This window comes from Dendronephthya gigantea, unplaced genomic scaffold, assembly GCF_004324835.1.
Source record: "Dendronephthya gigantea isolate DGI-Jeju-01 unplaced genomic scaffold, DenGig_1.0 000033F, whole genome shotgun sequence".
In the NCBI taxonomy this organism is placed as follows: domain Eukaryota; kingdom Metazoa; phylum Cnidaria; class Anthozoa; order Malacalcyonacea; family Nephtheidae; genus Dendronephthya; species Dendronephthya gigantea.
The window spans coordinates 385,884-413,665 of NW_021163043.1; the positions used below are offsets into that span (position 1 = coordinate 385,884).

Sequence of the window (27,782 nt, forward strand, 5' to 3'; positions counted from 1 at the left end):
CTATAACATGCAATCGTGCTATACATGACAAAATGTTTATTATTATATTAATTTTATGTAGCTTCATCCTAATTTGCATCAAGTTTGAATACGACTTCCTATTTAAAATACTTGTAGCGTGTTTTATCCTGTGCAACCATCAGAGCGTCACAAATCACTTTCAGTAAACACTTCAATAAATACCGAAAAAACGCGCCAAAGTTTACTTTTAATCTTTAAATTTCCAGGCAACCTCAAAATCTCAGCGAAATTTCGGATATAATTACTTATTTAATCAATCCTGTTCGGAATGAAACACAAGTTGACACAATAATTATTAAGCTTGACTTAACAAATATGTGTAAAAATTCTCCAAGAATGTGAAACCTGTTCTTCCTTCAGCAAAAAGGTTCGTAAATGAAATGTTCACGTGGTTTTAAAGAGGTTTCTGATTGGATGAGGTTGACAGAAAAGGATGTGATTGGCTAAGAACCACGATACTGTTCTCTTCCTTGATTCATTACAAAAGAATTGTTTATTTCAAAACACAATCATTCTGACGATTTGAGCCGAGAGATATCACACGTTATATTAAATTTTGGTAAGAAAAAAGTGTAAACAATGAAGAATATTTCGAGTTTTTGCTTCTTTCTGTTGACGTTAACGCTGGTTTTCGCGAAGGAAGATGAACGTGAATTAACACAACGAAGGTAATCCACAAGTTTATTACGTTTGATTTTAGCGAACGATATTCAGATTGGTGGCTTTGTCAGTTCTCTTGAAAATTGTTTGTCAGTGTAGGCAGACTGTGTCTAGCTTGGAGTGATAGAAAGATCGCTTGGTAAGAGCAAGTGATTATTCCAGATGATAACAGACGCTGTCATGTTCTTTTCTTCCAGCAGCGGCCTCGTAAAGCGAACGACAAATTCATCCCCTTGTACAGGACCTCAAGGATTGCCAGGTCGTGATGGTATGAGGCCTTGTTTTGAAATATCTCATCATGTTACCTCAATATTCTTCTCGGTTTTTACAAATTCTTAAATCACGCTGTCAAGTAATCAGCTCAATTTAGGCTAGAGGCTTCAAATAGGCTCCAAGATACCAGAACTTGATATTGTTTTAAATTACGTTTTCAGGAAAGGATGGTAAAGATGGCAGAGATGGTAGAGATGCCTCGCTACGCGGTAAATTTTTAAATTGAAGTTAAAATTGAAGAGTTTCGCCACAAACGACACGTCACATAATCTATCAATTGGTTTGGAAAATATATTCGAGTATTCATATGCAAATGATCCTTTTTGAAAGATGATTGTTGTAATTGCAACAACAATGTTTTAGAATGACAGACATTTGTACAAAATAATTAATTTTGATTTTTGTTTTGTCTGAACGCGGAAGAATAGGTGCTCCAGGACCACAAGGCCCCCCGGGGCCACCAGGAAAAGCCTCGGGAGGTGTGGTTTACACCAGATGGGGACGAAAACATTGCCCTTCGAAAAGCATCGAGATGTAGTCTGGTGAGAAGCTATTTCATATTTCACTCAGCCAGAATATATATTGTATACGTAGATTTCCCTACATCCTTCCTACGTATGTTAAAGGGACTCTTTCGTTATATGATGTTGAAAAGCAAGACCGGTTGGCAATGATCTCTGATTATTGATTAAAATTACATTTGTCCACCGTTGAGTTAAGTTTACTCGAACCTGCGAAATGACACGTTTGAATTTGCCTTTTAAAGAGTTTGTATATTCCTGGATTCTTATTTGAAGAGAATTGTTTTGTTGTCACGATATATAACACAAGACATTATAAGCTAGACTTTCTTGGTATTTCAGAATGAAAATAAATAATCTAGGCAACAGCAAGCACACAGTAAACTCTTTCATTACAATTACAGGTGTGATGGGAGGATCATATTTCAACCATCATGGTGGAGCAGCAAACTACCTCTGTCTACCTTTGAATCCGATTTTCGAGAAATACGTCAATGGATTTCAAGGATCGGCAAATATTCACGGGACAGAGTACGAAGCAGTTGGTGAACAAAACAAAATATTTCCAAACACCAATATTGAAGATGACAACGCACCATGCGCAGTGTGTCAAGCTAAATCACGTGTTAGTCACATGATGATCCCGGCTCGTAATGTGTGTCCTTCTGGTTGGACAATGGAGTACAAAGGTTACCTCATGACCGCACATTATGGTCACAAAGGACGCACTCAGTTCATTTGTGTTGATGGTGATCCCGAGGCTACGCATGGATCACACAAAAGTACGAATGGAGCATTGCTTTATTTCGTTGAAGGTTATTGCAATCATGAACTACCATGTCCACCCTACGTTCAAGGCAGAGAGCTGACCTGTGTCGTCTGTACACAGTAACTAAACCCACAAGGATTTTTCAACACTTGATTAACATTTAACAACACTAATTTAGTATCATCAAAGCTGCACAGTTAACCTCATAATAACCATTTGAAACAACGAGACAATATTAGCAAGAAAAGCACCTTACTTTACTACAAAAATATATCGCATTTAATAGCATATTTTCACAATCACTGTAATAGTTTTTGTCGCAATAAAATTGGTTGAACCAATAATTGTTTATAGACGTGCTGTTCAGAATGGTGAAGGCTCTTGGTGGATGTTAAAAAAAGAAAGGTCGGAAGCGGATGATGACGTAATGCCACAGGAATACGAATATATTGCAAAACTAATGTTTCGAAATCATAGTTAATTCATTAGAGCTTTGCTGTCTGATAAATAAACTCACACTAGAGGATTGTCGTTAAAAATAAATTGATGAAATATTTCAAACACTCACTAATTCACGAGCATTCCAACTAAACTATTTCAAACGATAATCTATAACATGCAATCGTGCTATTGGTGACAAAATGTTTATTATTATATTTATGTAGCTACTAATACTTCATCCTAATTTGCATCAGGTTTGAATACGATGTCCTATTTAAAATACTTGTAGCGTGTTTTATCCTGTGCAACCATTAGAGCGTCACCAATTACTTTCACTAAACACTTCAATACGAGAAATAAATACCGAAAAAACGCGCCAAAGTTTACTTTTAATCTTTCAATGTCCAGGCAACCTCAAAATTTCAGCGAAATATCGGATAATTACCGTTTCCAATCAATCCTGTTCGAGGTTAAACATCAAGTGGACACAGTAATTATTAAGCTTGACTTCACAAATATATGTAAAAAATTCTCCAAAAATGTGAAAACTGTTCTTCCTTCAGCAAAATAGTTCGTAAATCAAATGTTCCCGTGGTTGCAAAGAAGATTCTGATTGGATGAGGTTCACAGAAAACGATGTGATTGGCTAAGAACCACGATACTGTTCTCTTCCTTGATTCATTACAAAAGAATTGTTTATTTCAAAACGCAATCATTATGACGATTTGAGCTGAGAGATATCAAACGTTATATTAGATTTTGTTAAGAAAAAAGTGTAAACCATGAAGAATATTTCGAGTTTTTACTTCGCTCTGCTATGTTTATCGCTGGTTTCCGCCAAGGAAGATGAACGTGAATTAACACAACGAAGGTAATCCACAAGTTTATTACGTTTGATTTTAGCGAACAATATTCAGATTGGCGGTTTTGTCAGTTCTCTTGAAAGTTGTTCGATTGTGCCTAGCTTGGAGTGATAGAAAGATCGCTTGGTAAGAGCAAGTGATTATTCCAGATGATAACAGACGCTGTCATGTTCTTTTCTTCCAGCAGCGCCCTCGTAAAGCGAACGACAAATCGATCCTCTTGTACAGGACCTCAAGGATTGCCAGGTCGTGATGGTATGTAGCCTTGTTTTGAAATATCTCATTATGTGAGCTTAATAATCCTCTCGGTTTTTACAAATTTTTAAATCACTCTGCAACAAAGAATCAGCTCAATTTAGGCTACAGGCTCCAAATAGGCTCCAAGATACCAGAAGTTGATATTGTCTAAAATTCCGTTTTCAGGAAAGGATGGTAAAGATGGCAGAGATGGCAGAGATGCCTCGCTACGCGGTAAGTTTTTTACTTTAAGTCAAAATTGAAGAGTTTCGCCACAAACGACACGTCACATAATCTACCAATTGGTTTGGAAAATATATTCGAGTATTGATATGTAAATGATCCTTTTTGAAAGATGATTGTTGTAATTGCAACAACAATGTTTTAGAATGACAGACATTTGTACAAAGATGATTTATAATTGATTTTGTTTTTCAGGTGAACGCGGAAGAAAAGGCGCTCCTGGACCACAAGGCCACCCGGGGCCACCAGGAAACGCCTCGGGAGGTGTGGTTTACACCAGATATGGACGAAAACATTGCCCTTCGAAAAGCATCGAGATATACTCTGGTGAGAAGCTATTTCATATTTCACTCAGCCAGAATATATATTGTATACGTATAGATTTCCCTACATAAAGGGACTCTTTCGTTATATGATCTTGAAATGCAAGACCGTTTGGCAATAATCTTATTGATTAAAATTACATTTGTCCACCGTTGAGTTAAGTTTACTCGAACCTGCGAAATCACACCTTTGAATTTGCCTTTTAAAGAGTGTATATTCCTGGAATTCTTATTTGAAGAGAACTGTTTTGTTGCTACGATATATAACACAAGACGTTATGAGCTAGACTTTCTTGGTATTTAAGAATGAAAACAAATAATTTAGGGGACAGCAAGCCCACAGTGAACTCTTTCATTACAATTACAGGTGTGATGGGAGGATCATATTACAACCATCATGGTGGAGCAGCGAACTACCTCTGTCTACCTTTGAATCCGATTTTCGAGAAATACGTCAATGGATTTCAAGGATCGGCAAATATTCACGGGACAGAGTACGAAGCAGTTGGTGAACAAAACAAAATATTTCCAAACACCAATATTGAAGATGACAACGCACCATGCGCAGTGTGTCAAGCTAAATCACGTGTTAGTCACATGATGATCCCGGCTCGTAATGTGTGTCCTTCTGGTTGGACAATGGAGTACAAAGGTTACCTCATGACCGCACATTATGATCACAAAGGACGCACTCAGTTCATTTGTGTTGATGGTGATCCCGAGGCTACGCATGGATCACACGTAAATACGAATGGAGCATTGCTTTATTTTGTTGAAGGTTATTGCAATCATGAACTACCATGTCCACCCTACGTTCATGGCAGAGAACTGACCTGTGTCGTCTGTACACAGTAACTAAACCCACAAGGATTTTTCATCACTTGATTAACATTTAACAACACTAATTTAGTATCATCAAAGCTGCACAGTTAACCTCATAATAACCATTTGCAACAATGAGACAATATTTGCACGAAAAGCACCTTCTTTTCTACAAAATATATCCCATTTAATAGCATATTTTCACAATCACTGTAATATTTTTTGTCGCAGTAAAATTGGTTGAACCAATAATTGTTTATAGACGTGCTGTTCAAAATGGTGAAGGCTCTTGGTGGATGTTAAAAAAAGAAAGGTCGGAAGCGGATGATGACGTAATGCCAAAGGGAATATGAATATATTGTTAACTAATGTTTCGAAATCATAGTTAATTCATTAGAGCTTTGCTGTCTGATAAATAAACTCACAATAGAGGATTGTCGTTAAACATAAATTGATGAAATATTTCAAACGCTCATTAATCTGATTATTTCACGAGCATCTCAGCTAAACTGTTTCAAAAGATATCTATAACACGCAATAGTGCTATACGTGACAAAATGTTTATTATTATATTTATGTAGCTAATACTTCATCCTAATTTGCATCAAGTTTGAATACGACTTCCTTTTTAAAATACTCGTAGCGTCTTTTACCCTGTGCAACCATCAGAGCGTCACCAATTACTTTCAGTAAACACTTAAATAAATACCGAAAAAACGCGCCAAAGTTTACTTTTAATCTTTAAATTTCCAGGCAACCTCAAAATCTCAGCGAAATTTCGGATATAATTACTTATTTAATCAATCCTGTTCGGAATGAAACATCAAGTTGACACAGTAATTATTAAGCTTGACTTAACAAATATGTGTAAAAAATTCTCCAAGAATGTGAAAGCTGTTCTTCCTTCAGCAAAAAGGTTCGTAAATGAAATGTTCACGTGGTTTTAAAGAGGTTTCTGATTGGATAAGGTGGACAGAAAAGGATGTGATTGGCTAAGAACCACGATACTGTTCTCTTCCTTGATTCATTACAAAAGAATTGTTTATGCAAAACACAATCATTCTGACGATTTGAGCCGAGAGATATCAAACGTTATATTAGATTTTTCTAAGAAAAAAGTCTACACCATGAAGAATATTTCGAGTTTTTGCTTCGTTCTGTTGTGTTTATCGCTGGTTTTCGCCAAGGAAGATGAACGTGAATTAACACAACGAAGGTAATCCACAAGTTTATTACGTTTGATTTTAGCGAACAATATTCAGATTGGCGGCTTTGTCAGTTCTCTTCAAAGCTGTTTGCTAGTGTGGGCAGACTGTGCCTAGCTTGGAGTGATAGAAAGATCTCTTGGTAAGAGCAAGTGATTATTCCAGATGATAACAGACGCTGTCATGTTCTTTTCTTCCAGCAGCGGCGTCGTAAAGCGAACGACAAATCGATCCTCTTGTACAGGCCCTCAAGGATTGCCAGGTCGTGATGGTATGTACGTGGCCTTGTTTTGAAATATCTCATCATGTGAGCTTAATAATCCTCTCGGTTTTTACAAATTTTTAAATCACTCTGCAACAAAGAATCAGCTCAATTTAGGCTACAGGCTCCAAATAGGCTCCAAGATACCAGAAGTTGATATTGTCTAAAATTCCGTTTTCAGGAAAGGATGGTAAAGATGGCAGAGATGGCAGAGATGCCTCGCTACGCGGTAAGTTTTTTACTTTAAGTCAAAATTGAAGAGTTTCGCCACAAACGACACGTCACATAATCTACCAATTGGTTTGGAAAATATATTCGAGTATTGATATGTAAATGATCCTTTTTGAAAGATGATTGTTGTAATTGCAACAACAATGTTTTAGAATGACAGACATTTGTACAAAGATGATTTATAATTGATTTTGTTTTTCAGGTGAACGCGGAAGAAAAGGTGATCCAGGACCACAAGGCCCCCCGGGGCCACCAGGAAAAGCCTCGGGAAGTGTGGTTTACACCAGATGGGGACGAAAACATTGCCCTTCGAAAAGCATCGAGATGTATTCTGGTAAGAAACTATTTCATTTTATAATCAGTCATAATATTATTCAGCCTCGTTCTTCTCGCTAGAATGACAAGCCTACAGTTAAGTTTTCAATCTTCATCACAGGTGTGATGGGAGGATCATATTTTAATGTTGCTGGTGGAGCTTCAAACTACCTCTGTCTACCATTGAATCCGATTTTTGAGAAATACGTCGATGGGACTCAAGGGTCAACGTATATGCATGGCGTCGAGTTTCAAGTTGGTTCACAAAATACAATATTTCCCAATAAAAATATTCACAATCACAACGCACCATGCGCAGTGTGTCAAGCTAAATCACGTGTTAGTCACATGATGATCCCGGCTCGTAATGTGTGTCCTTCTGGTTGGACAATGGAGTACAAAGGTTACCTTATGGCTGCACATCATGGTCACAAAGGACGAACCCAGTTCATTTGTGTTGATGGTGATCCGGAGGCTATACATGGATCACACAGAAACACGGATGGAGCATTGCTTTATTTTGTTGAAGGATATTGCAGTCGTGAACTACCATGTCCACCCTACATTGGTGGCAGAGAGCTGACCTGTGTCGTCTGTACACAGTAAATAAACCCACAAGGATTTTTCATCACTTGATTAACATTTAACAACACTAATTTAGTATCATAAAAGCTGCACAGTTAACCTCATAATAACCATTTGCAACAATGACACAATATTAGCGAGAAAGGCACCTTCTTTTCTAAAAAATATATCGCATTTAATATCACGTTTTCACCACCACTGTAATAGTTTTTGTCGCAATAAAACAGTTGAAAATATAATTAGAAGTGTTAGCAAGACGTTAAATGACGAATGCATCAATATTTCAAGCCGATGGTGACGTCACGCTATCAAGCTGATGGTGACGTCATGATTCAAGCCAATGGTGACGTCACGCTATCAAGCCGATGGTGATGTCATGCTGATATTCTCAACATGTATATGGGTGTATTGCTAACTAGCTAAAAGGGTCAAATCTTAGAGCTTTCTTGTCTAACTGATATTAGTATACACCCGACTATTGTCTATTACAAATCCTACATTCTGATTGGCTACTCAACCATTGTCTATTCGTGATGGTGAACTTTTGGGAAAAATTCGCTCGCGCGACCGTATAAAATTGGATGAATTAAATTATTTTTCGGTGTAATTGCGGCGTATCGATTATTTTCTCGAAATTAATATATCTAGGTACAGGGTGTTTACTAAACAATTAGAAAACCCGCCTTCGTTGCCTATTAGCGAATAGTCAACTCAGGCTTCGCCTTTCGTTGACTATTCGCTCATAGACAACTCGGACTCGATGTCTAATTGTTAAATAGTACACTACATATATAACTCTATTGCATTCCATATGTTATCATCGAATAAATGACTAAAACATCTATGATCATGAATTAACCAGCGTTAAACGACATCAAATCGATTTGTATACGGACAATATTTCATATTAAAAGTACACCTTAATTATCATGTTTATACAACATTCAATCCTAATTTGCATCAAGGGTAAATAAGATTTTCTATGCAAAGTACTTATAGCGTGTTTCATCCTGTAAAATCCGCTCAGCAGAGCGTCACCCATGCATTACATGCAACACGAGATAAAATACTCCAAAAGACACTAGAAATACTGCACAATCGCCTGACTGTTTTACATTGATCATTAAATTTCTAGGCAACTTTAAAATCTACCGAAATTTTGGAAATTATTATCTTGTTCAATCAATCCTGCTCAGAATCGAATCCACAATTTGACACAACAGGAAAGGTTTTAACAAAGGTTTAATTAAAAGAAATGTAAATATCATTCTTCCAAAAATGTGAAACATTTTCTTCCTTCAGCAAAATAATTCGTGAATGAAATGTTCACGTGGTTCCAAAGAGGATTCTGATTGGATGAGGTTGACAGAAAACGATGTGATTGGCTAAGAACCACGATACTGTTCTCTTTCCTGATTCATTACAAAAGAATTGTTTATTTCGAAACACAATCATTCTGACGGTTGAGTTGAGAGATATCACACGTTATATTAGATTTTGTTAAGAAAAAAGTGTAAACCATGAAGAATATTTCGAGTTTTTGCTTCGTTCTCCTGTGTTTATCGCTGGTTTCCGCCAAGGAAGGTGAACGTGAATTAACACAACGAAGGTAATCCAAAAGTTTATTACGTTTGATTTTAGCGAACGATATTCAGATTGGCGGCTTTGTCAGTTCTCTTCAAAGCTGTTTGCCAGTGTAGGCAGACTGTGCCTAGCTGGAGTGATAGAAAGGTCGCTTGGTAAGAGCAAGTGATTATTCCAGATGATAACAGACGCTGTCATGTTCTTTTCTTCCAGCAGCGGCCTCCTAAAGCGAACGACAAATCCATGCTCTTGTACAGGACCTCAAGGATTGCCAGGTCGTGATGGTATGTGGCCTTGTTTTGAAATATCTCATTATGTTAACTCAATATTCTTCTCGGTTTTTACAAATTCATAAATCACGCTTTCAAGTACTCATCTCAATTTAGGCTAGAGGCTCCGAATAGGCTCCAAGATACCAGAACTTGATATTGTTTTAAATTACGTTTTCAGGAAAGGATGGTAATGACGGCAGAGATGGCAGAGATGCCTCGCTACGCGGTAAGTTTTTTAAATTGAAGTCAAAATTGAAGAGTTTCGCCACAAACGACACGCCACATAATCTATCAATTGGTTTGGAAAATATATTCAAGTATTCATATGCAAATGAATCCTTTTTGAAAGATGATTGTTGTAATTGAAACAACAATAATTTAGAATGACAGACATTTGTACAAAGATGATTTATAATTGATTTTGTTTTTCAGGTGAACGCGGAAGAAAAGGTGCTCCAGGACCACAAGGCCCCCCGGGGCCACCAGGAAAAGCCTCGGGAAGTGTGGTTTACACCAGATGGGGACGAAAACATTGTTCTTCGAAAAGCATCGAGATGTATTCTGGTAAGAAAGTATTTCATTTTATAATCGGTCGTAATATTATTCAGCCTCGTTCTTCTCGTTAGAATGGCAACCCTACAGTTACGTTTTCAATCTTCATCACAGGTGTGATGGGAGGAACCTATTTCAATGATCCTGGTGGAGCTTCAAACTACCTCTGTCTACCATTGAATCCGATTTTTGAGAAATACGTCGATGGGAATCAAAGGTCGATGTATATACATGGTGTCGAGTATCAAACACCCAATGGACAAAATAAAATTTTTCCAAACACCAATATTGAAGATGACAACGCACCATGCGCAGTGTGTCAAGCTAAATCACGTGCAAGTCACATGATGATCCCGGCTCGTAATGTGTGTCCTTCTGGTTGGACAATGGAGTACAAAGGTTACCTTATGGCAGAATACTATAAGAACAAAGGACGAACCCAGTTCATTTGTGTTGATGGTGATCCCGAGGCAACACATGGATCACACGCTGATACGAATGGAGCATTGCTTTATTTTGTCGAAGGTTCTTGCAGTTTTTCCCTGCCATGTCCACCCTACGTTCAAGGCAGAGAGCTGACCTGTGTCGTCTGTACACAGTAACTAAACCCACAAGGATTTTTCATCACTTGATTAACATTTAACAACACTAATTTAGTATCATCAAAGCTGCACAGTTAACCTCATAATAACCATTTGCAAAAATGAGACAATATTTGCAAGAAAAGCACCTTACTTTCCGCAAAATATATCGCATTTAATATCACGTTTTCACAACAACTGTAATAGTTTTTGTCGCAAAAAAACAGTTGAAAATATAATTAGCAGTGTTAGCAAGACGTTAAATGACGAATGCATCAATATTTCAAGCCGATGGTGATGTCACGCTATCAAGCCGATGGTGACGTCATGCTGATATTCTCAACACGTATATGAGTGTATTGCCAACTAGCTAAAAGGGTCAATCTTAGATCTTTCTTGTCTAACTCATATTAGTATACACCCGACTATTGTCTATTACAAATCCTACATTCTGATTGGCTACTCAACCATTGTCTATTCGTGATGGTGAACGTTTGGAAAAAATTCGCTCGCGCGACCGTATAAAATTGAATTAATTAAATTATTTTTCCGTGTAATTGCGGCGTATCGATTATTTTCTCGAAATTAGTATATCGAGAAAAATTTAGGTACAGGGTGTATACTAAAACAATTAAGGCGGTGTTACACTATTTTCCTTGCAACTTGCAATGCAATTATAATTTCGAGGGATGTTAATCAGTAAAGAGTGTTCGAAATATTGAGAAACGTTAGCAGATCGTAAGAAATATTCGTATTTGTCAACTTTAGGTGCCTCAGGAGTAGAATTGCATTGCAAGTTGCAAGGAAAGTTTCATAGCGTAACACCGCCTTTAGACAACTCGGACTCGTTGTCTAATTGTTAAATAGTACACTACAAATATAACTCTATTGCATTTCATATGCATGTTATCATTGAATAAATGACTAAAACATCTATGATCATGAATTAACCAGCGTTGAACGACATCAAATCAAATTTGTGTACCGACAATATTTCATATCAAAAGTATAGTACACCTTAATTATCATGTTTATACAACATTCAATCCTAATTTGCATCAAGTGTAAATAAGATTTTCTATGCAAAGTACTTGTAGCGTGTTTTATCCTGTACAATCCGCTCAGCAGAGCGTCACCCATGCATTAGATGCAACACGAGATAAAATACTCCAAAAGACACTTGAAATACTGCACATCGCCTGACTGTTTTACTTTGATCATTAAATTTCCAGGCAACTTTAAAATCTATCGAAATTTTGGAAATTATTATCGTATTTAATCAATCTTGCTCGGAATCGAATCCACAATTTGACACAACAGGAAAGGTTTTAACAAAGGTTTAATTAAAAGAAATGTAAATATCATTCTTCCAAAAATGTGAAACATTTTCTTCCTTCAGCAAAGTAATTCGTAAATAAAATGTTCACGTGGTTCCAAAGAAGATTCTGATTGGATGAGGTTGAGAGAAAACGATGTGATTGGCTAAGAACCACGATACTGTTCTCTTCCTTGATTCATTACAAAGTAATCGTTTATTTCGAAACACAATCATTCTGACGGTTTAAGTTGAGAGATATCACACGTTATATTAGATTTTGTTTAAAAAGATCTAAACTATGAAGAATATTTTGATTTCTTGCTTCGTTCTGCTGTGTTTATCGCTGGTTTTCGCCAAGGAAGGTGAACGTGAATTAACACAACGAAGGTAATCCAAAAGTTTATTCCGCTTGATTTTAGCGAACGATATTTAGATTGGCGGCTTTGTCAGTTCTCTTCAAAGCTGTTTGCCAGTGTGTGCAGACTGTGCCTAGCTTGGAGTGATAGAAAGATCGCTTGGTAAGAGCAAGTGATTATTCCAGATGATAAAAGACGCTGTCATGTTCTTTTCTTCCAGCAGCGGCCTCGTAAAGCGAACGAGAAATCCATCCTCTTGTACAGGACCTCAAGGATTGCCAGGTCGTGATGGTATGTGGCCTTGTTTTGAAATATCTCATTATGTTACCTCAATATTCTTCTCGGTTTTTACAAATTCTTAAATCACGCTTTCAAGTAATCAGCTCAATTTAGGCTAGAGGCTCCAAATAGGCTCCAAGAAACCAGAAGTTGATATTGTGTAAAATTCCGTTTTCAGGAAAGGATGGTAAAGATGGTAAAGATGGCAGAGATGCCTCGCTACGAGGTACGTTAATTACCTTGAGTCAAAATTGAAGAGTTTCGCCACAAACGACACGTCACATAATCTATCAATTGGTTTAGAAAATATATTCGAGTATTCATATGCAAATGATCCTTTTTGAAAGATGATTGTTGTAATTGCAACCATAATGTTTTAGAATGACAGACATTTTTACAAAGATGATTTATAATTGATTTTGTTTTTCAGGTGAACGCGGAAGAAAAGGTGCTCCAGGACCACAAGGCCCCCCGGGGCCACCAGGAAACGCCTCGCGAGGTGTGGTTTACACCAGATGGGGACGAAAACATTGCCCTTCGAAAAGCATCGAGATGTATTCTGGTAAGAAACTATTTCATATTTCACTCAGCCAGAATATATTGTATACGTAGATTTCCTACGCATATTGAAGGGACTCGTTCGTTATATGATTTTGAAAGCAAGACCGTTTGGCAATAATCTCTGATTATTGATTAAAATTACATTTGTCCACCGTTGAGTTAAGTTTACTCGAACCTGCGAAATGACACGTTTGAATTTGCCTTTTAAAGAGTTTGTATATTCCTGGAATTCTTATTTGAAGAGAACTGTTTTGCTGGTACGATATATAACACAAGACGTTATGAGCTAGACTTTCTTGATATTTAAGAATGAAAACAAATAATTTAGGGAACAGCAAGCGCACAGTGAACTTTTTCATTACAATTACAGGTGTGATGGGAGGATCATATTACAACCATCATGGTGGAGCAGCGAACTATCTCTGTCTACCATTTAATCCGATTTTCGAGAAATACGTCGATGGATTTCAAGGATCGGCAAATATTCACGGGACAGAGTACGAAGCAGTTGGTAAACAAAACAAAATATTTCCAAACACCAATATTGAAGATGACAACGCACCATGCGCAGTGTGTCAAGCTAAATCACGTGTTAGTCACATGATGATCCCGGCTCGTAATGTGTGTCCTTCTGGTTGGACAATGGAGTACAAAGGTTACCTCATGACCGCACATTATGGTCATAAAGGACGCACTCAGTTCATTTGTGTTGATGGTGATCCCGAGGCAACACATGGATCACACGCTAATACTGATGGAGCATTGCTTTATTTTGTTGAAGGTGATTGCAGTCGTGAACTACCATGTCCACCCTACGTTCATGGTAGAGAGCTGACCTGTGTCGTCTGTACACAATAACTATATTTAACCCACAAGGATTTTTCCTCACTTGACTAACATTTAACAACACTAATTTAGTATCATCAAAGCTGCACAGTTAACCTCATAATAACCATTTGCAACAATGAGGCAATATTTGCAAGAAAAGCACCTTCTTTTCTACAAAATATATCGCATTTAATATCACATTTTCACAACCACTGTAATAGTTTTTGTCGCAATAAAACAGTTGAAAATATAATTAGAAGTGTTAGCAAGACGTTAAATGACGAATGCATCAATATTTCAAGCCAATGGTGATGTCACGCTATCAAGCCGATGGTGACGTCATGCTGATATTCTCAACACGTATACGAGTGTATTGCCAACTAGCTAAAAGGGTCAATCTTAGATCTTTCTTGTCTAACTCATATTAGTATACACCCGACTATTGTCTATTACAAATCCTACATTCTGATTGGGCTACTCAACCATTGTCTATTCTAGATGGTGAACGTTTGGAAAAAATTCGCTCGCGCGACCGGATAAAATTGAATTAATTAAATTATTTTTCCGTGTAATTGCGGCGTATCGATTATTTTCTCGAAATTAATATATCGAGAAAATTTAGGTACAGGGTGTATACTAAAACAATTAAGGCGGTGTTACACTATTTTCCTTGCAACTTGCAATGCAATTATAATTTCGAGGGATGTTAATCAGTAAAGAGTGTTCGAAATGCTGAGAAACGTTAGCAGATCGTAAGAAATATTCGTATTTGTCAACTTTAGGTGCCTCAGGAGTAGAATTGCATTGCAAGTTGCAAGGAAAGTTTCATAGCGTAACACCGCCTTTAGACAACTCGGACTCGTTGTCTAATTGTTAAATAGTACACTACAAATATAACTCTATTGCATTCCATATGCATGTTATCATTGAATAAATGACTAAAACATCTATGATCATGAATTAACCAGCGTTGAACGACATCAAATCAAATTTGTATACGGACAATATTTCATATCAAAAGTATAGTACACCTTAATTATCATGTTTATACAACATTCAATCCTAATTTGCATCAAGTGTAAATAAGATTTTCTATGCAAAGTACTTGTAGCGTGTTTTATCCTGTACAATCCGCTCAGCAGAGCGTCACCCATGCATTAGATGCAACACGAGATAAAATGCTCCAAAAGACACTTGAAATACTGCACATCGCCTGACTGTTTTACTTTGATCATTAAATTTCCAGGCAACTTTAAAATCTATCGAAATTTTGGAAATTATTATCGTATTTAATCAATCTTGCTCGGAATCGAATCCACAATTTGACACAACAGGAAAGGTTCTAACAAAGGTTTAATTAAAAGAAATGTAAATATCATTCTTCCAAAAATGTGAAACATTTTCTTCCTTCAGCAAAAAAGTTCGTAAATGAAATGTTCACGTGGTTCCAAAGAGGATTCTGATTGGATGAGGTTGACAGAAAACGATGTGATTGGCTAAGAACCATGATACTGTTCTCTTCCTTGATTCATTACAAAATAATCGTTTACTTCGACACACGATCATTCTGAAGGTTTAAGTTGAGAGATATCACACACGTTGTGTTGATGGTGATCCCGAGGCAACACATGGATCACACAAAAGTACGAATGGAGCATTGCTTTATTTTGTTGAAGGTTATTGCAATCATGAACTACCATGTCCACCCTACGTTCATGGCAGAGAGCTGACCTGTGTCGTCTGTACACAGTAACTAAACCCACAAGGATTTTTCAACACTTGATTAACATTTAACAACACTAATTTAGTATCATCAAAGCTGCACAGTTAACCTCATAATAACCATTTGAAACAACGAGACAATATTAGCAAGAAAAGCACCTTACTTTACTACAAAATATATCGCATTTAATAGCACGTTTTCACAACCTCTGTAATAGTTTTTGTCGCAATAAAATTGGTTGAACCAATAATTGTTTATAGACGTGCTGTTCAGAATGGTGAAGGCTCTTGGTGGATGTTAAAAAAAGAAAAGTCGGAAGCCGGTGATGACGTCATGCCACAGGAATACGAATATATTGCAAAACTAATGTTTCGAAATCATAGTTAATTTATTAGAGCTTTGCTGTCTGATAAATAAACTCACAATAAAGGATTGTCGTTAAAAATAAATTGATGAAATATTTCAAACACTCATTAATTCACGAGCATTCCAACTAAACTATTTCAAAAGATAATCTACAACATGCAATTGTGCTATTTGTGACAAAATGTTTATTATTATATTTATATAGCTAATACTTCATCCTAATTTGCATCAGGTTTGAATACGACTTCCTTTTTAAAATACTTGTAGCGTGTTTTATCCTGTGCAACCATTAGAGCGTCACCAATTACTTTCACTAAACACTTCAATACGAGAAATAAATACCGAAAAAACGCGCCAAAGTTTACTTTTAATCTTTCAATGTCCAGGCAACCTCAAAATTTCAGCGAAATATCGGATAATTACCGTTTCCAATCAATCCTGTTCGAGGTTAAACATCAAGTGGACACAGTAATTATTAAGCTTGACTTCACAAATATATGTAAAAAATTCTCCAAAAATGTGAAAACTGTTCTTCCTTCAGCAAAATAGTTCGTAAATGAAATGTTCACGTGGTTTCAAAGAGGATTCCGATTGGATGAGGTTCACAGAAAACGATGTGATTGGCTAAGAACCACGATACTGTTCTCTTCCTTGATTCATTACAAAAGAATTGTTTATTTCAAAACGCAATCATTATGACGATTTGAGCTGAGAGATATCAAACGTTATATTAGATTTTGTTAAGAAAAAAGTGTAAACCATGAAGAATATTTCGAGTTTTTACTTCGCTCTGCTATGTTTATCGCTGGTTTCCGCCAAGGAAGATGAACGTGAATTAACACAACGAAGGTAATCCACAAGTTTATTACGTTTGATTTTAGCGAACAATATTCAGATTGGCGGTTTTGTCAGTTCTCTTGAAAGTTGTTCGATTGTGCCTAGCTTGGAGTGATAGAAAGATCGCTTGGTAAGAGCAAGTGATTATTCCAGATGATAAAAGACGCTGTCATGTTCTTTTCTTCCAGCAGCGGCCTCGTAAAGCGAACGAGAAATCCATCCTCTTGTACAGGACCTCAAGGATTGCCAGGTCGTGATGGTATGTGGCCTTGTTTTGAAATATCTCATTATGTTACCTCAATATTCTTCTCGGTTTTTACAAATTCTTAAATCACGCTTTCAAGTAATCAGCTCAATTTAGGCTAGAGGCTCCAAATAGGCTCCAAGAAACCAGAAGTTGATATTGTCTAAAATTCCGTTTTCAGGAAAGGATGGTAAAGATGGTAAAGATGGCAGAGATGCCTCGCTACGAGGTACGTTAATTACCTTGAGTCAAAATTGAAGAGTTTCGCCACAAACGACACGTCACATAATCTATCAATTGGTTTAGAAAATATATTCGAGTATTCATATGCAAATGATCCTTTTTGAAAGATGATTGTTGTAATTGCAACCATAATGTTTTAGAATGACAGACATTTTTACAAAGATGATTTATAATTGATTTTGTTTTTCAGGTGAACGCGGAAGAAAAGGTGCTCCAGGACCACAAGGCCCCCCGGGGCCACCAGGAAACGCCTCGCGAGGTGTGGTTTACACCAGATGGGGACGAAAACATTGCCCTTCGAAAAGCATCGAGATGTATTCTGGTAAGAAATCCTATTTTCCGTGAAGCATGCATATTTTGTAATGATCTCCCAAAATCAAATCACACTAATTTAATTGAATCTTCATCACAGGTGTGATGGGAGGATCATATCACAGTGATCCTGGTGGAGCTTCAAACTACCTCTGTCTACCATTGAATCCGATTTTTGAGAAATACGTCGATGGGACTCAAGGGTCGATGTATATGCACGGTGTCGAGTATCAAATTCTTGGTGGACAGAGTACAATATTTCCCAATGCTGATATTCACGATGACAACGCACCATGCGCAGTGTGTCAAGCTAAATCACGTGCTAGTCACATGATGATCCCAGCTCGTAACGTGTGTCCTTCTGGTTGGACAATGGAGTACAAAGGTTACCTCATGGCAGAACGTCTTAATCACAAACGAACCCAGTTCATTTGTGTTGATGGTGATCCCGAGGCAACACATGGATCACACGCTAATACTGATGGAGCATTGCTTTATTTTGTTGAAGGATATTGCAGTCGTGAACTACCATGTCCACCCTACGTTCATGGCAGAGAGCTGACCTGTGTCGTCTGTACACAGTAACTATATTTAACCCACAAGGATTTTTCATCACTTGATTAACATTTAACAACACTAATTTAGTATAATCAAAGCTGCACAGTTAACCTCATTATAACCATTTGCAACAATGAGACAATATTAGCAAGAAAAGCACCTTCTTTTCTACAAAATATATCGCATTTAATAGCACGTTTTCACAACCACTGTAAAGGCTTTTGTCGCAATAAAATTCGTCGGAAGCCGAAGATGACGTAATGCTGACGTATGCCACAGGTATATGAATATATTGTCAACTGATGTTTCGAAATCATAGTTTGAAATTTTAACTATTTATTACATTAAAGCTTTGCTGTCTCATAAGTAAACTCACAATAGAAGATTGTCGTTAAACATAATTTGATGAAATATTTCAAGCGCTCATTAATCTCATTAATTCAGCTAAACTGTTTCAAAAGATAATCTACAACATGCAATTGTGCTATTCGTGACAAAATGTTTATTATTATATTTATGTAGCTAATAGCTTCATCCTAATTTGCATCAAGTTTGAATACGACGTCCTATTTAAAATACTTGTAGCGTGTTTTATCCTGTGCAAGCATTAGAGCGTCACCAATTACGTTCACTAAACACTTCAATACGAGAAATAAATACCGAAAAAACGCGCCAAAATGTACTTTTAATCATTTAATTTCCAGGCAACCTCAAAATTTCAGCGAGATTTCGGATATAATTACTTGTTTAATCAATCCTGTTCGGAATGAAACATCAAGTTGACACAGTAATTATTAAGCTTGACTTAACAAATATATGTAAAAAATTCTCCAAGAATGTGAAAGCTGTTCTTCCTTCAGCAAAAAAGTTCGTAAATAAAATGTTCACGTGGTTCCAAAGAGGATTCTGATTGGATGAGGTTGACAGAAAACGATGTGATTGGCTAAGAACCATGATACTGTTCTCTTCCTTGATTCATTACAAAAGAATTGTTTATTTTAAAACACAATCATTCTGACGGTTTGAGTTGAGAGATATCACACCTTATTTTAAATTTTGCTAAAAAAGTCTACACCATAAAGAATATTTCAAGTTTTTGCTTCGTTCTGCTGTGTTTATCGCTGGTTTTCGCCAAGGAAGATGAACGTGAATTAACACAACGAAGGTAATCCACAAGTTTATTACGTTTGATTTTAGCGAACAATATTCAGATTGGCGGCTTTGTCAGTTTTCTTGAAACCTGTTTGCCAGCGTAGGCAGACTGTGTCTAGCTTGAAGTGATAGAAATATCGCTTGGTAAGAGCAAGTGATTATTCCAGATGATAAAAGACGCTGTCATGTTCTTTTCTTCCAGGAACGGCCTCGTAAAGCGAACGACAAATCCAGGCTCTTGTACAGGTCCTTAAGGATTGCCAGGTCGTGATGGTATGTGGCCTTGTTTTGAAATATTCCATCATTTTACCTCAATATTCTCCTCGGTTTTGAGAAATTCTTAATATCACGCTGTCAAATAATTAGCTCAATTTAGGCGAAAGGTTTTAAATAGGCTCCAAGATACCAGAACTTGATATTGTTTTAAATTCCGTTTTCAGGAAAGGATGGTAAAGATGGCAGAGATGGTAGAGATGCCTCGCTACGCGGTAAGTTTTTTAAATTGAAGACAAAATTGAAGAGTTTTGCCACAAACGACACGTCACATAATCTACCAATTGGTTTGGAAAATATATTCAAGTATTCATATGCAAATGAATTCTTTTTGAAAGATGATTGTTGTAATTGAAACAACAATGTTTTAGAATAACAGACATTTGTACAAAGATGATTTATAATTGATTTTGTTTTTCAGGTGAACCCGGGGTAAAAGGTGATCCCGGACCACAAGGCCCCCCGGGGCCACCAGGAAACGCCTCGGGAGGTGTGGTTTACACCAGATGGGGACGAAAACATTGCCCTTCGAAAAGCATCGAGATGTATTCTGGTAAGAAAATATTTCATTTTATAATCGGTCGTAATATTATTCAGCCTCGTTCTTCTCGCTAGAATGACAACCCTAGAGTTAAGTTTTCAATCTTCATCACAGGTGTGATGGGAGGAACCTATTTCAATGATGCTGGTGGAGCTTCAAACTACCTCTGTCTACCATTGAATCCGATTTTTGAGAAATACGTCGATGGATTACAAGCGTCAACGTATATGCACGGTGTCGAGTTTGAAACGATAGATGGACAAAACCAAATATTTCCAAACACCAATATTGACGATGACAACGCACCATGCGCAGTGTGTCAAGCTAAATCACGTGTTAGTCACATGATGATTCCGGCTCGTAATGTGTGTCCTTCTGGTTGGACAATGGAGTACAAAGGTTACCTCATGGCTGAACATGATTATCACAAAGGACGCACCCAGTTCATTTGTGTTGATGGTGACCCCGAGGCAACACATGGATCACAGGCTGATACGAATGGAGCATTGCTTTATTTTGTTCAAGGTTATTGCAATCATGCCCTACCATGTCCACCCTACGTTCATGGTAGAGAACTGACCTGTGTCGTCTGTACACAGTGAACAGACATACAATGATTTTTCATCACTTGATTAACATTTAACTAGAAATACATGCATGCAGCAACCCCTCGCTATTTCAAACCAAGTACACAATTTCCTGAGTTAACCTGACCTAAACTTATATTATGAAATGACACAAAACTCAAATCAGTCTTATTATATTTTACCGAGTATATTATAGCTAATGTTTCCATCATTCAATACAAAAATAATCATAAAGCTAGTGTAAACATTGCCTGTTCAATTTTGCTGCATTATACCATGCCAGCAATTAAGTAACGGTTTAAAATCGAAGTTTCAAACGATTAAAACAGTACAAAATCTTCACAGACAAAGAAAAAACTTCAAATGTTATTTTATTCTGTAATTGCAGTCGACGCCGGCGGCTAAAAGTTTTATACTTTATAAATAGTGTGTATTTTTGATACCAAAATTCAAATTACACTTTCAAAAACACTTTTTGAAGTTAAAGCAAAGGTGTAATAGCCTTTCACAGGTTTATGCGTTTGCATAAAAAGCTGAAAATTTTACAAATAAACGCCATACAAAGCTGAAAAGTATACAAATACGGCTTTCTTATCGCGAAACAAATACGAAATAAACAAAGTAAACACGTACCCTTTGTCTTTGAAAACATTTATAAGTTTGCAGATTATGAATTATTCCTCTTACACGGCTTTGTCTTGACCGTATCCACGTTCATCTTTGCTAACTGTCATGCTTCATATATCTTGTTTCTTCTCGTTTTACTTTCTTTGCACAAAGTTTATGAAACGCTTTTACAAATTACAAAAATGTTTACGAAATGACAGTTAATTTAAATTGCTGACGTTCTCATTGAAATACAAACTTTCTGTCTTAGCCAATCAGAACGTTCGTTGATTACCAGACGTCACTCGCGCATGCGCATAACTTACAAAACCACCCAACGTCGACCGTCCATGACAAAGAATTTGGACAACTTTGGATTCGGCTATGTTCTACCGGGTTCCGGGTGTAACTCCTAATCTCCGAGCGGAATTAGTACCCTCGCAGGCGCTCCGCGCCCGCTCGGGGACAACACTAATTTAGTATAATCAAAGCTGCACAGTTAACCTCATAATAACCTTTTGCAACAATGAGACAATATTAGCAAGAAAAGCACCTTCTTTTACACAAAATATATCGCATTTAATAGCACGTTTTCACAACCACTGTAAAGGCTTTTGTCGCAATAAAATTTGTCGGAAGCCGAAGATGACGTAATGCTGACGTATGCTACAGGTATATGAATATATTGTCAACTGATGTTTCGAAATCACAGTTAAACAATTTTAACTATTTATTACATTAGAGCTTTGCTGTCTGATAAATAAACTCACAATAGAGGATTGTCGTTAAACATAAATTGATGAAATATTTCAAACGCTCATTAATCTGATTAAGTCACGAGCATTTCAGCTAAACTGTTTCAAAAGATAATCTATAACATGCAATAGTGCTATACATGAGAAAATGTTTATTATTATATTTATATAGCTACTAATAGTTCATCCTAATTTGCATCAAGTTTGAATACGACTTCCTATTTAAAATACTTGTAGCGTGTTTTATCCTGTGCAACCATCAGAGCGTCACCAATTATTTTCACTAAACACTTAAATACGAGAAATAAATACCGAAAAAACGCGCCAAAGTTTACTTTTAATCATTAAATTTCCAGGCAACCTCAAAATCTCAGCGAAATTTCGGATATAATTATCGTTTCCAATCAATCCTGTTCGAAGTTAAACATCAAGTTGACACAGTAATTATTAAGCTTGACTTAAGAAATATGTGTAAAAAATTCCCCAAGAATGTGAAAACTGTTCTTCCTTCAGCAACAAAGTTCGTAAATGAAATGTTCACGTGGTTTCAAAGAGGTTTCTGATTGGATGAGGTTGACAGAAAAGGATGTGATTGGTTAAGAATGACGATACTGTTCTCTTCCTTGATTCATTACAAAAGAATTGTTTATTTTAAAACACAATCATTCTGACGATTTGAGCCGAGAGATATCACACGTTATATTAGATTTTTCTAAGAAAAAAGTGTAAACCATGAAGAATATTTCGAGTTTTTGCTTCTTTCTGTTGACGTTAACGCTGGTTTTCGCCAAGGAAGATGAACGTGAATTAACACAACGAAGGTAATCCACAAGTTTATTACGTTTGATTTTAGCGAACAATATTGAGATTGGCTGCTATGTCAGTTCTCTTCAAAGCTGTTTGCCAGTGTAGGCAGACTGTGCCTAGCTTGGAGTGATAGAAAGATCGCTTGGTAAGAACAAATGATTATTCCAGATGATAACAGACGCTGTCATGTTCTTTTCTTCCAGAAGCGGCCTCGTAAAGCGAACGACAAATCCATCCTCTTGTACAGGACCTCGAGGATTGCCAGGTCGTGATGGTATGTAGCCTTGTTTTAAAATATCTCATTATGTTACCTCAATATTCTTCTCGGTTTTTACAAATTCTTAAATCACGCTTTCAAGTACTCAGCTCAATTTAGGCTAGAGGCTCCAAATAGGCTTCAAGATACCAGAACTTGATATTGTCTAAAATTCCGTTTTCAGGAAAGGATGGTAAAGACGGCAGAGATGGCAGAGATGCCTCGCTACGCGGTAAGTTTTTTGAATTGAAGTCAAAATTGAAGAGTTTCGCCACAAACGACACGTCACTTAATCTATCAATTGGTTTGGAAAATATATTCGAGTATTCATATGCAAATGATCTTTTTTGAAAGATGATTGTTGTAATTGCAACAACAATGTTTTAGAATGACAGACATTTTTACAAAGATGATTTATAATTGATTTTGTTTTCAGGTGAACGCGGAAGAAAAGGTGCTCCAGGACCACAAGGCCCCCCGGGGCCACCAGGAAACGCCTCGGGAGGTGTGGTTTACACCAGATGGGGACGAAAACATTGCCCTTCGAAAAGCCTCGAGATGTATTCTGGTAAGAAGTCCTATTTTCCGTGAAGCATGCATATTTTGTAATGATCTCCCCAAATCAAATCACTCTAATTTAATTGAATCTTCATCACAGGTGTGATGGGAGGATCATATCACAGTGATCCTGGTGGAGCTTCAAACTACCTCTGTCTACCATTGAATCCGATTTTTGAGAAATTCGTCGATGGGACTCAAGGGTCGACGTATATGCACGGCGTCGAGTATCAAGTTCTTGGACAGCATACAATATTTCCCAATGCTGATATTCACGATGACAACGCACCATGCGCAGTGTGTCAAGCTAAATCACGTGTTAGTCACATGATGATCCCGGCTCGTAATGTGTGTCCTTCTGGTTGGACATTGGAGTACAAAGGTTACCTCATGGCTGAACATCATTATCATAAAGGACGCACCCAATTCATTTGTGTTGATGGTGATCCCGAGGCAACACATGGATCACAGGCTAATACTGATGGGGCATTGCTTTATTTTGTTGAAGGTTATTGCAATCATGAACTACCATGTCCACCCTACGTTCATGGTAGAGAACTGACCTGTGTCGTCTGTACACAGTGAATATATTTAATCTAAAATGATTTTTCATCACTTGACTAACATTTAACGACACTAATTTAGTATCATCAAAGCTGCACAGTTAACTTTATAATAACCATTTGCAACAATGAGACAATATTAGCAAGAAAAGCACCTTCTCTTCTACAAAATATATCGCATTTAATATCACGTTTTCACAACAGCTGTAATAGTTTTTGTCGCAATAAAACAGTTGAAAATATAATTAGCAGTGTTAGCAAGACCGTGAATGACGAATACATCAACATTTCAAGCCGATGGTGACGTCACGCTATCAAGTCGATGGTGACGTCACGCTGATTTTCTCAACACGTATATGGGTGTATTGCCAACTAGCTAAAAGGGTCAAATCTTAGAGCTTTCTTGTCTAACTGATAATAGTACATTACATATATAACTCTATTGCATTCCATATGTTATCATTGAATAAATGACTAAAACATCTATGATCATGAATTAACTAGCGTTGAACAACATAAAATCAATTTGTATACGGACAATATTTCATATCAAAAGTATAGCGCACCTTAATTATCACGTTTATACAACATTCAATCCTAATTTGCATCAAGGGTAAATAAGATTTTCTATGCAAAGTAATTGCAGCGTGTTTTATCCAGCACAATCCGCTCAGCAGAGCATCACCCATGCATTACATGCAACACGAGATAAAATACTTCAAAAGATACTGCGCAAACGCCTGACTGTTTTACATTGATCATTAAACTTCTAGGCAATTTTAAAATCTAGCGAAATTTTGGAAATTATTATCGTATTCAATCAATCCTGCTCAGAATCGAATCCACAATTGACACAACACGAGAGGTTTTAACAAAGGTTGAATTAAAGGAAATGTAAATATCATTCTTCCAAAAATGTGAAACATTTTCTTCCTTTAGCAAAGTAATTCGTAAATAAAATGTTCACGTGGTTCCAAAGAGGATTCTGATTGGATGAGGTTGAGAGAAAACGATGTGATTGGCTAAGAACCACGATACTGTTCCCTTCCTTGATTCATTACAAAATAATTGTATATTTCGACACACGATCATTCTGAAGGTTTAAGTTGAGAGATATCGCACGTTATATTAGATTTTGTTTAAAAAGATCTAAACCATGAAGAATATTTTGATTTCTTGCTTCGTTCTGCTGTGTTTATCGCTGGTTTCCGCCAAGGAAGATGAACGTGAATTAACACAACGAAGGTAATCCAAAAGTTTATTACGTTTGATTTTAGCGAACGATATTCAGATTGGCGGCTTTGTCAGTTCTCTTGAAAGCTGTTTGCCAGAGTAGGCAGACTGTGTCTAGCTTGAAGTGATAGAAATATCGCTTGGTAAGAGCAAGTGATTACTCCAGATGATAACAGACGCTGTCATGTTCTTTTCTTCCAGCAACGGCCTCGTAAAGCGAACGACAAATCCATCCTCTTGTACAGGCCCTCAAGGATTGCCAGGTCGTGATGGTATGTGGCCTTGTTTTGAAATATCTCATTATGTTACCTCAAAATTCTTCTCGGTTTTTACAAATTCTTATATCACGCTTTTAAGTACTCAGCTCAATTTAGGCTACAGGCTCCGAATAGGCTCCAAGATACCAGAACTTGATATTGTTTTAAATTCCGTCTTCAGGAAAGGATGGTAAAGATGGCAGAGATGGCAGAGATGCCTCGCTACGCGGTAAGTTTTTTAAATTGAAGACAAAATTGAAGAGTTTCGCCACAAACGACACGTCACATAATCTATCAATTGGTTTGGAAAATATATTCGAGTATTCATATGCAAATGATCCTTTTTGAAAGAGGTTGTCGTAATTCCAACAACAACGTTTTAGAATGACAGACATTTCTACAAAGATGATTTATAATTGATTTTGTTTTTCAGGTGAACGCGGAAGAAAAGGTGCTCCAGGACCACAAGGTCCCCCGGGGCCACCAGGAAACACCTCGGGAGGTTTGGTTTACACCAGATGGGGACGAAAACATTGCCCTTCGAAAAGCATCGAGATGTATTCTGGTAAGAAAATATTTCATTTTATAATCAGCCATAATATTATTCAGCTTCGTTCCTCTCGTTAGAATGACAGCCATAGAGTTAAGTTTTCAATTTTCATCACAGGTGTGATGGGAGGATCATATTTCAATGAGGCTGGTGGAGCTTCAAACTACCTCTGTCTACCATTGAATCCGATTTTTGAGAAATACGTCGATGGGAATCAAGGGTCAACGTATATGCACGGCGTCGAGTATGAAACACCTTATGGACAAAGCAAAATATTTCCAAACACCAATATTGACGATGACAATGCACCATGCGCAGTGTGTCAAGCTAAATCACGTGGTAGTCACATGATGATCCCAGCTCGTAATGTGTGTCCTTCTGGTTGGACAATGGAGTACAAAGGTTACCTCATGTCAGAACGTTCTAGTCACAAAGGACGCACCCAGTTCATTTGTGTTGATGGTGATCCCGAGGTAACACAAGGATCACACACTAATACGAATGGAGCATTGCTTTATTTTGTTGAAGGTGATTGCAGTCGTGAACTACCATGTCCACCCTACGTTAGTGGCAGAGAGCTGACCTGTGTCGTCTGTACACAGTAAATAAACCCACATGGATTTTTCATCACCTCACTAAGATTTAACGACACTGATTTAGTATCATCAAAGCCGCACAGTTAACCTCATAATAACCATTTGCAACAATGAGACAATATTAGCAAGAAAAGCACCTTATTTTCTACAAAATATATCGCATTTAATAGCACGTTTTCACAACCACTGTAAAGGCTTTTGTCGCAATAAAATTAGTTGAACCAATAATTGTTTACAGACGTGCTGTTCAAAATGGTGAAGGCTCTTGCTGGATGTTAAAAAAAGAAAGGTCGGAAGCGGATGATGACGTAATGCCAAAGGAATATGAATATATTGTTAACTAATGTTTCGAAATCATAGTTAATTCATTAGAGCTTTGCTGTCTGATAAATAAACTCACAATAAAGGATTGTCGTTAAAAATAAATTGATGAAATATTTCAAACACTCATTAATTCACGAGCATTCCAACTAAACTATTTCAAAAGATAATCTAAAACATGCAATCGTGCTATTGGTGACAAAATGTTTATTATTATATTTATATAGCTACTAATACTTCATCCTAATTTGCATCAAGTTTGACAACGACTTCCTTTTTAAAATACTTGTAGCGTCTTTTATCCTGTGCAACCATCAGAGCGTCACAAATTACTTTCACTAA

General features: G+C 37.0%; 4 protein-coding genes across 6 annotated transcripts in view; 3 read left to right on the forward strand and 1 right to left on the reverse strand.

Annotated features, from left to right (window-relative positions):
• Positions 1-27,782, reverse strand: part of LOC114525137 (WD repeat and FYVE domain-containing protein 3-like) — a 73,478-nt gene that overhangs the window by 7,773 nt on the left and 37,923 nt on the right. The window lies entirely within an intron of this gene.
• Positions 1,377-2,367, forward strand: LOC114525143. Its single transcript, XM_028546360.1, has 2 exons — positions 1,377-1,496; positions 1,880-2,367. The coding sequence occupies exon 2, from the start codon at positions 1,885-1,887 to the stop codon at positions 2,365-2,367; it is 483 nt and encodes a 160-aa protein (XP_028402161.1). The 5' UTR covers positions 1,377-1,496; positions 1,880-1,884.
• LOC114525141 (short-chain collagen C4-like) lies at positions 20,092-24,505 on the forward strand. Of its 2 annotated transcripts, XM_028546359.1 has the most exons (3): positions 20,092-20,363; positions 20,466-20,574; positions 24,130-24,505. In XM_028546359.1, the coding sequence occupies exons 1-3, from the start codon at positions 20,354-20,356 to the stop codon at positions 24,503-24,505; spliced, it is 495 nt and encodes a 164-aa protein (XP_028402160.1). In that variant the 5' UTR covers positions 20,092-20,353. The 2 variants fall into 2 exon arrangements, with proteins under 2 accessions (XP_028402160.1, XP_028402159.1); XM_028546358.1 differs by lacking the exon at positions 24,130-24,505 and having other exon boundaries at positions 20,466-20,953.
• On the forward strand, positions 23,001-27,350 carry LOC114525139 (short-chain collagen C4-like). The gene is made up of 5 exons (XM_028546355.1): positions 23,001-23,120; positions 23,310-23,380; positions 23,547-23,594; positions 23,799-23,930; positions 26,641-27,350. The coding sequence occupies exons 1-5, from the start codon at positions 23,032-23,034 to the stop codon at positions 27,126-27,128; spliced, it is 828 nt and encodes a 275-aa protein (XP_028402156.1). The 5' UTR covers positions 23,001-23,031; the 3' UTR covers positions 27,129-27,350.

Excerpts from the sequence above, each read along its gene's own strand:
- LOC114525143 (XM_028546360.1), top strand. The coding sequence starts at position 1,885 with ATGGGAGGATCATATTTCAACCATCATGGTGGAGCAGCAAACTACCTC.
- LOC114525139 (XM_028546355.1), top strand. The coding sequence starts at position 23,032 with ATGAAGAATATTTCGAGTTTTTGCTTCTTTCTGTTGACGTTAACGCTG. Across the intron at positions 23,381-23,546 it reads AGGATTGCCAGGTCGTGATG|GAAAGGATGGTAAAGACGGC; the intron begins GTATGTAGCCTT and ends TTCCGTTTTCAG. Across the intron at positions 23,595-23,798 it reads CAGAGATGCCTCGCTACGCG|GTGAACGCGGAAGAAAAGGT; the intron begins GTAAGTTTTTTG and ends TTTTGTTTTCAG.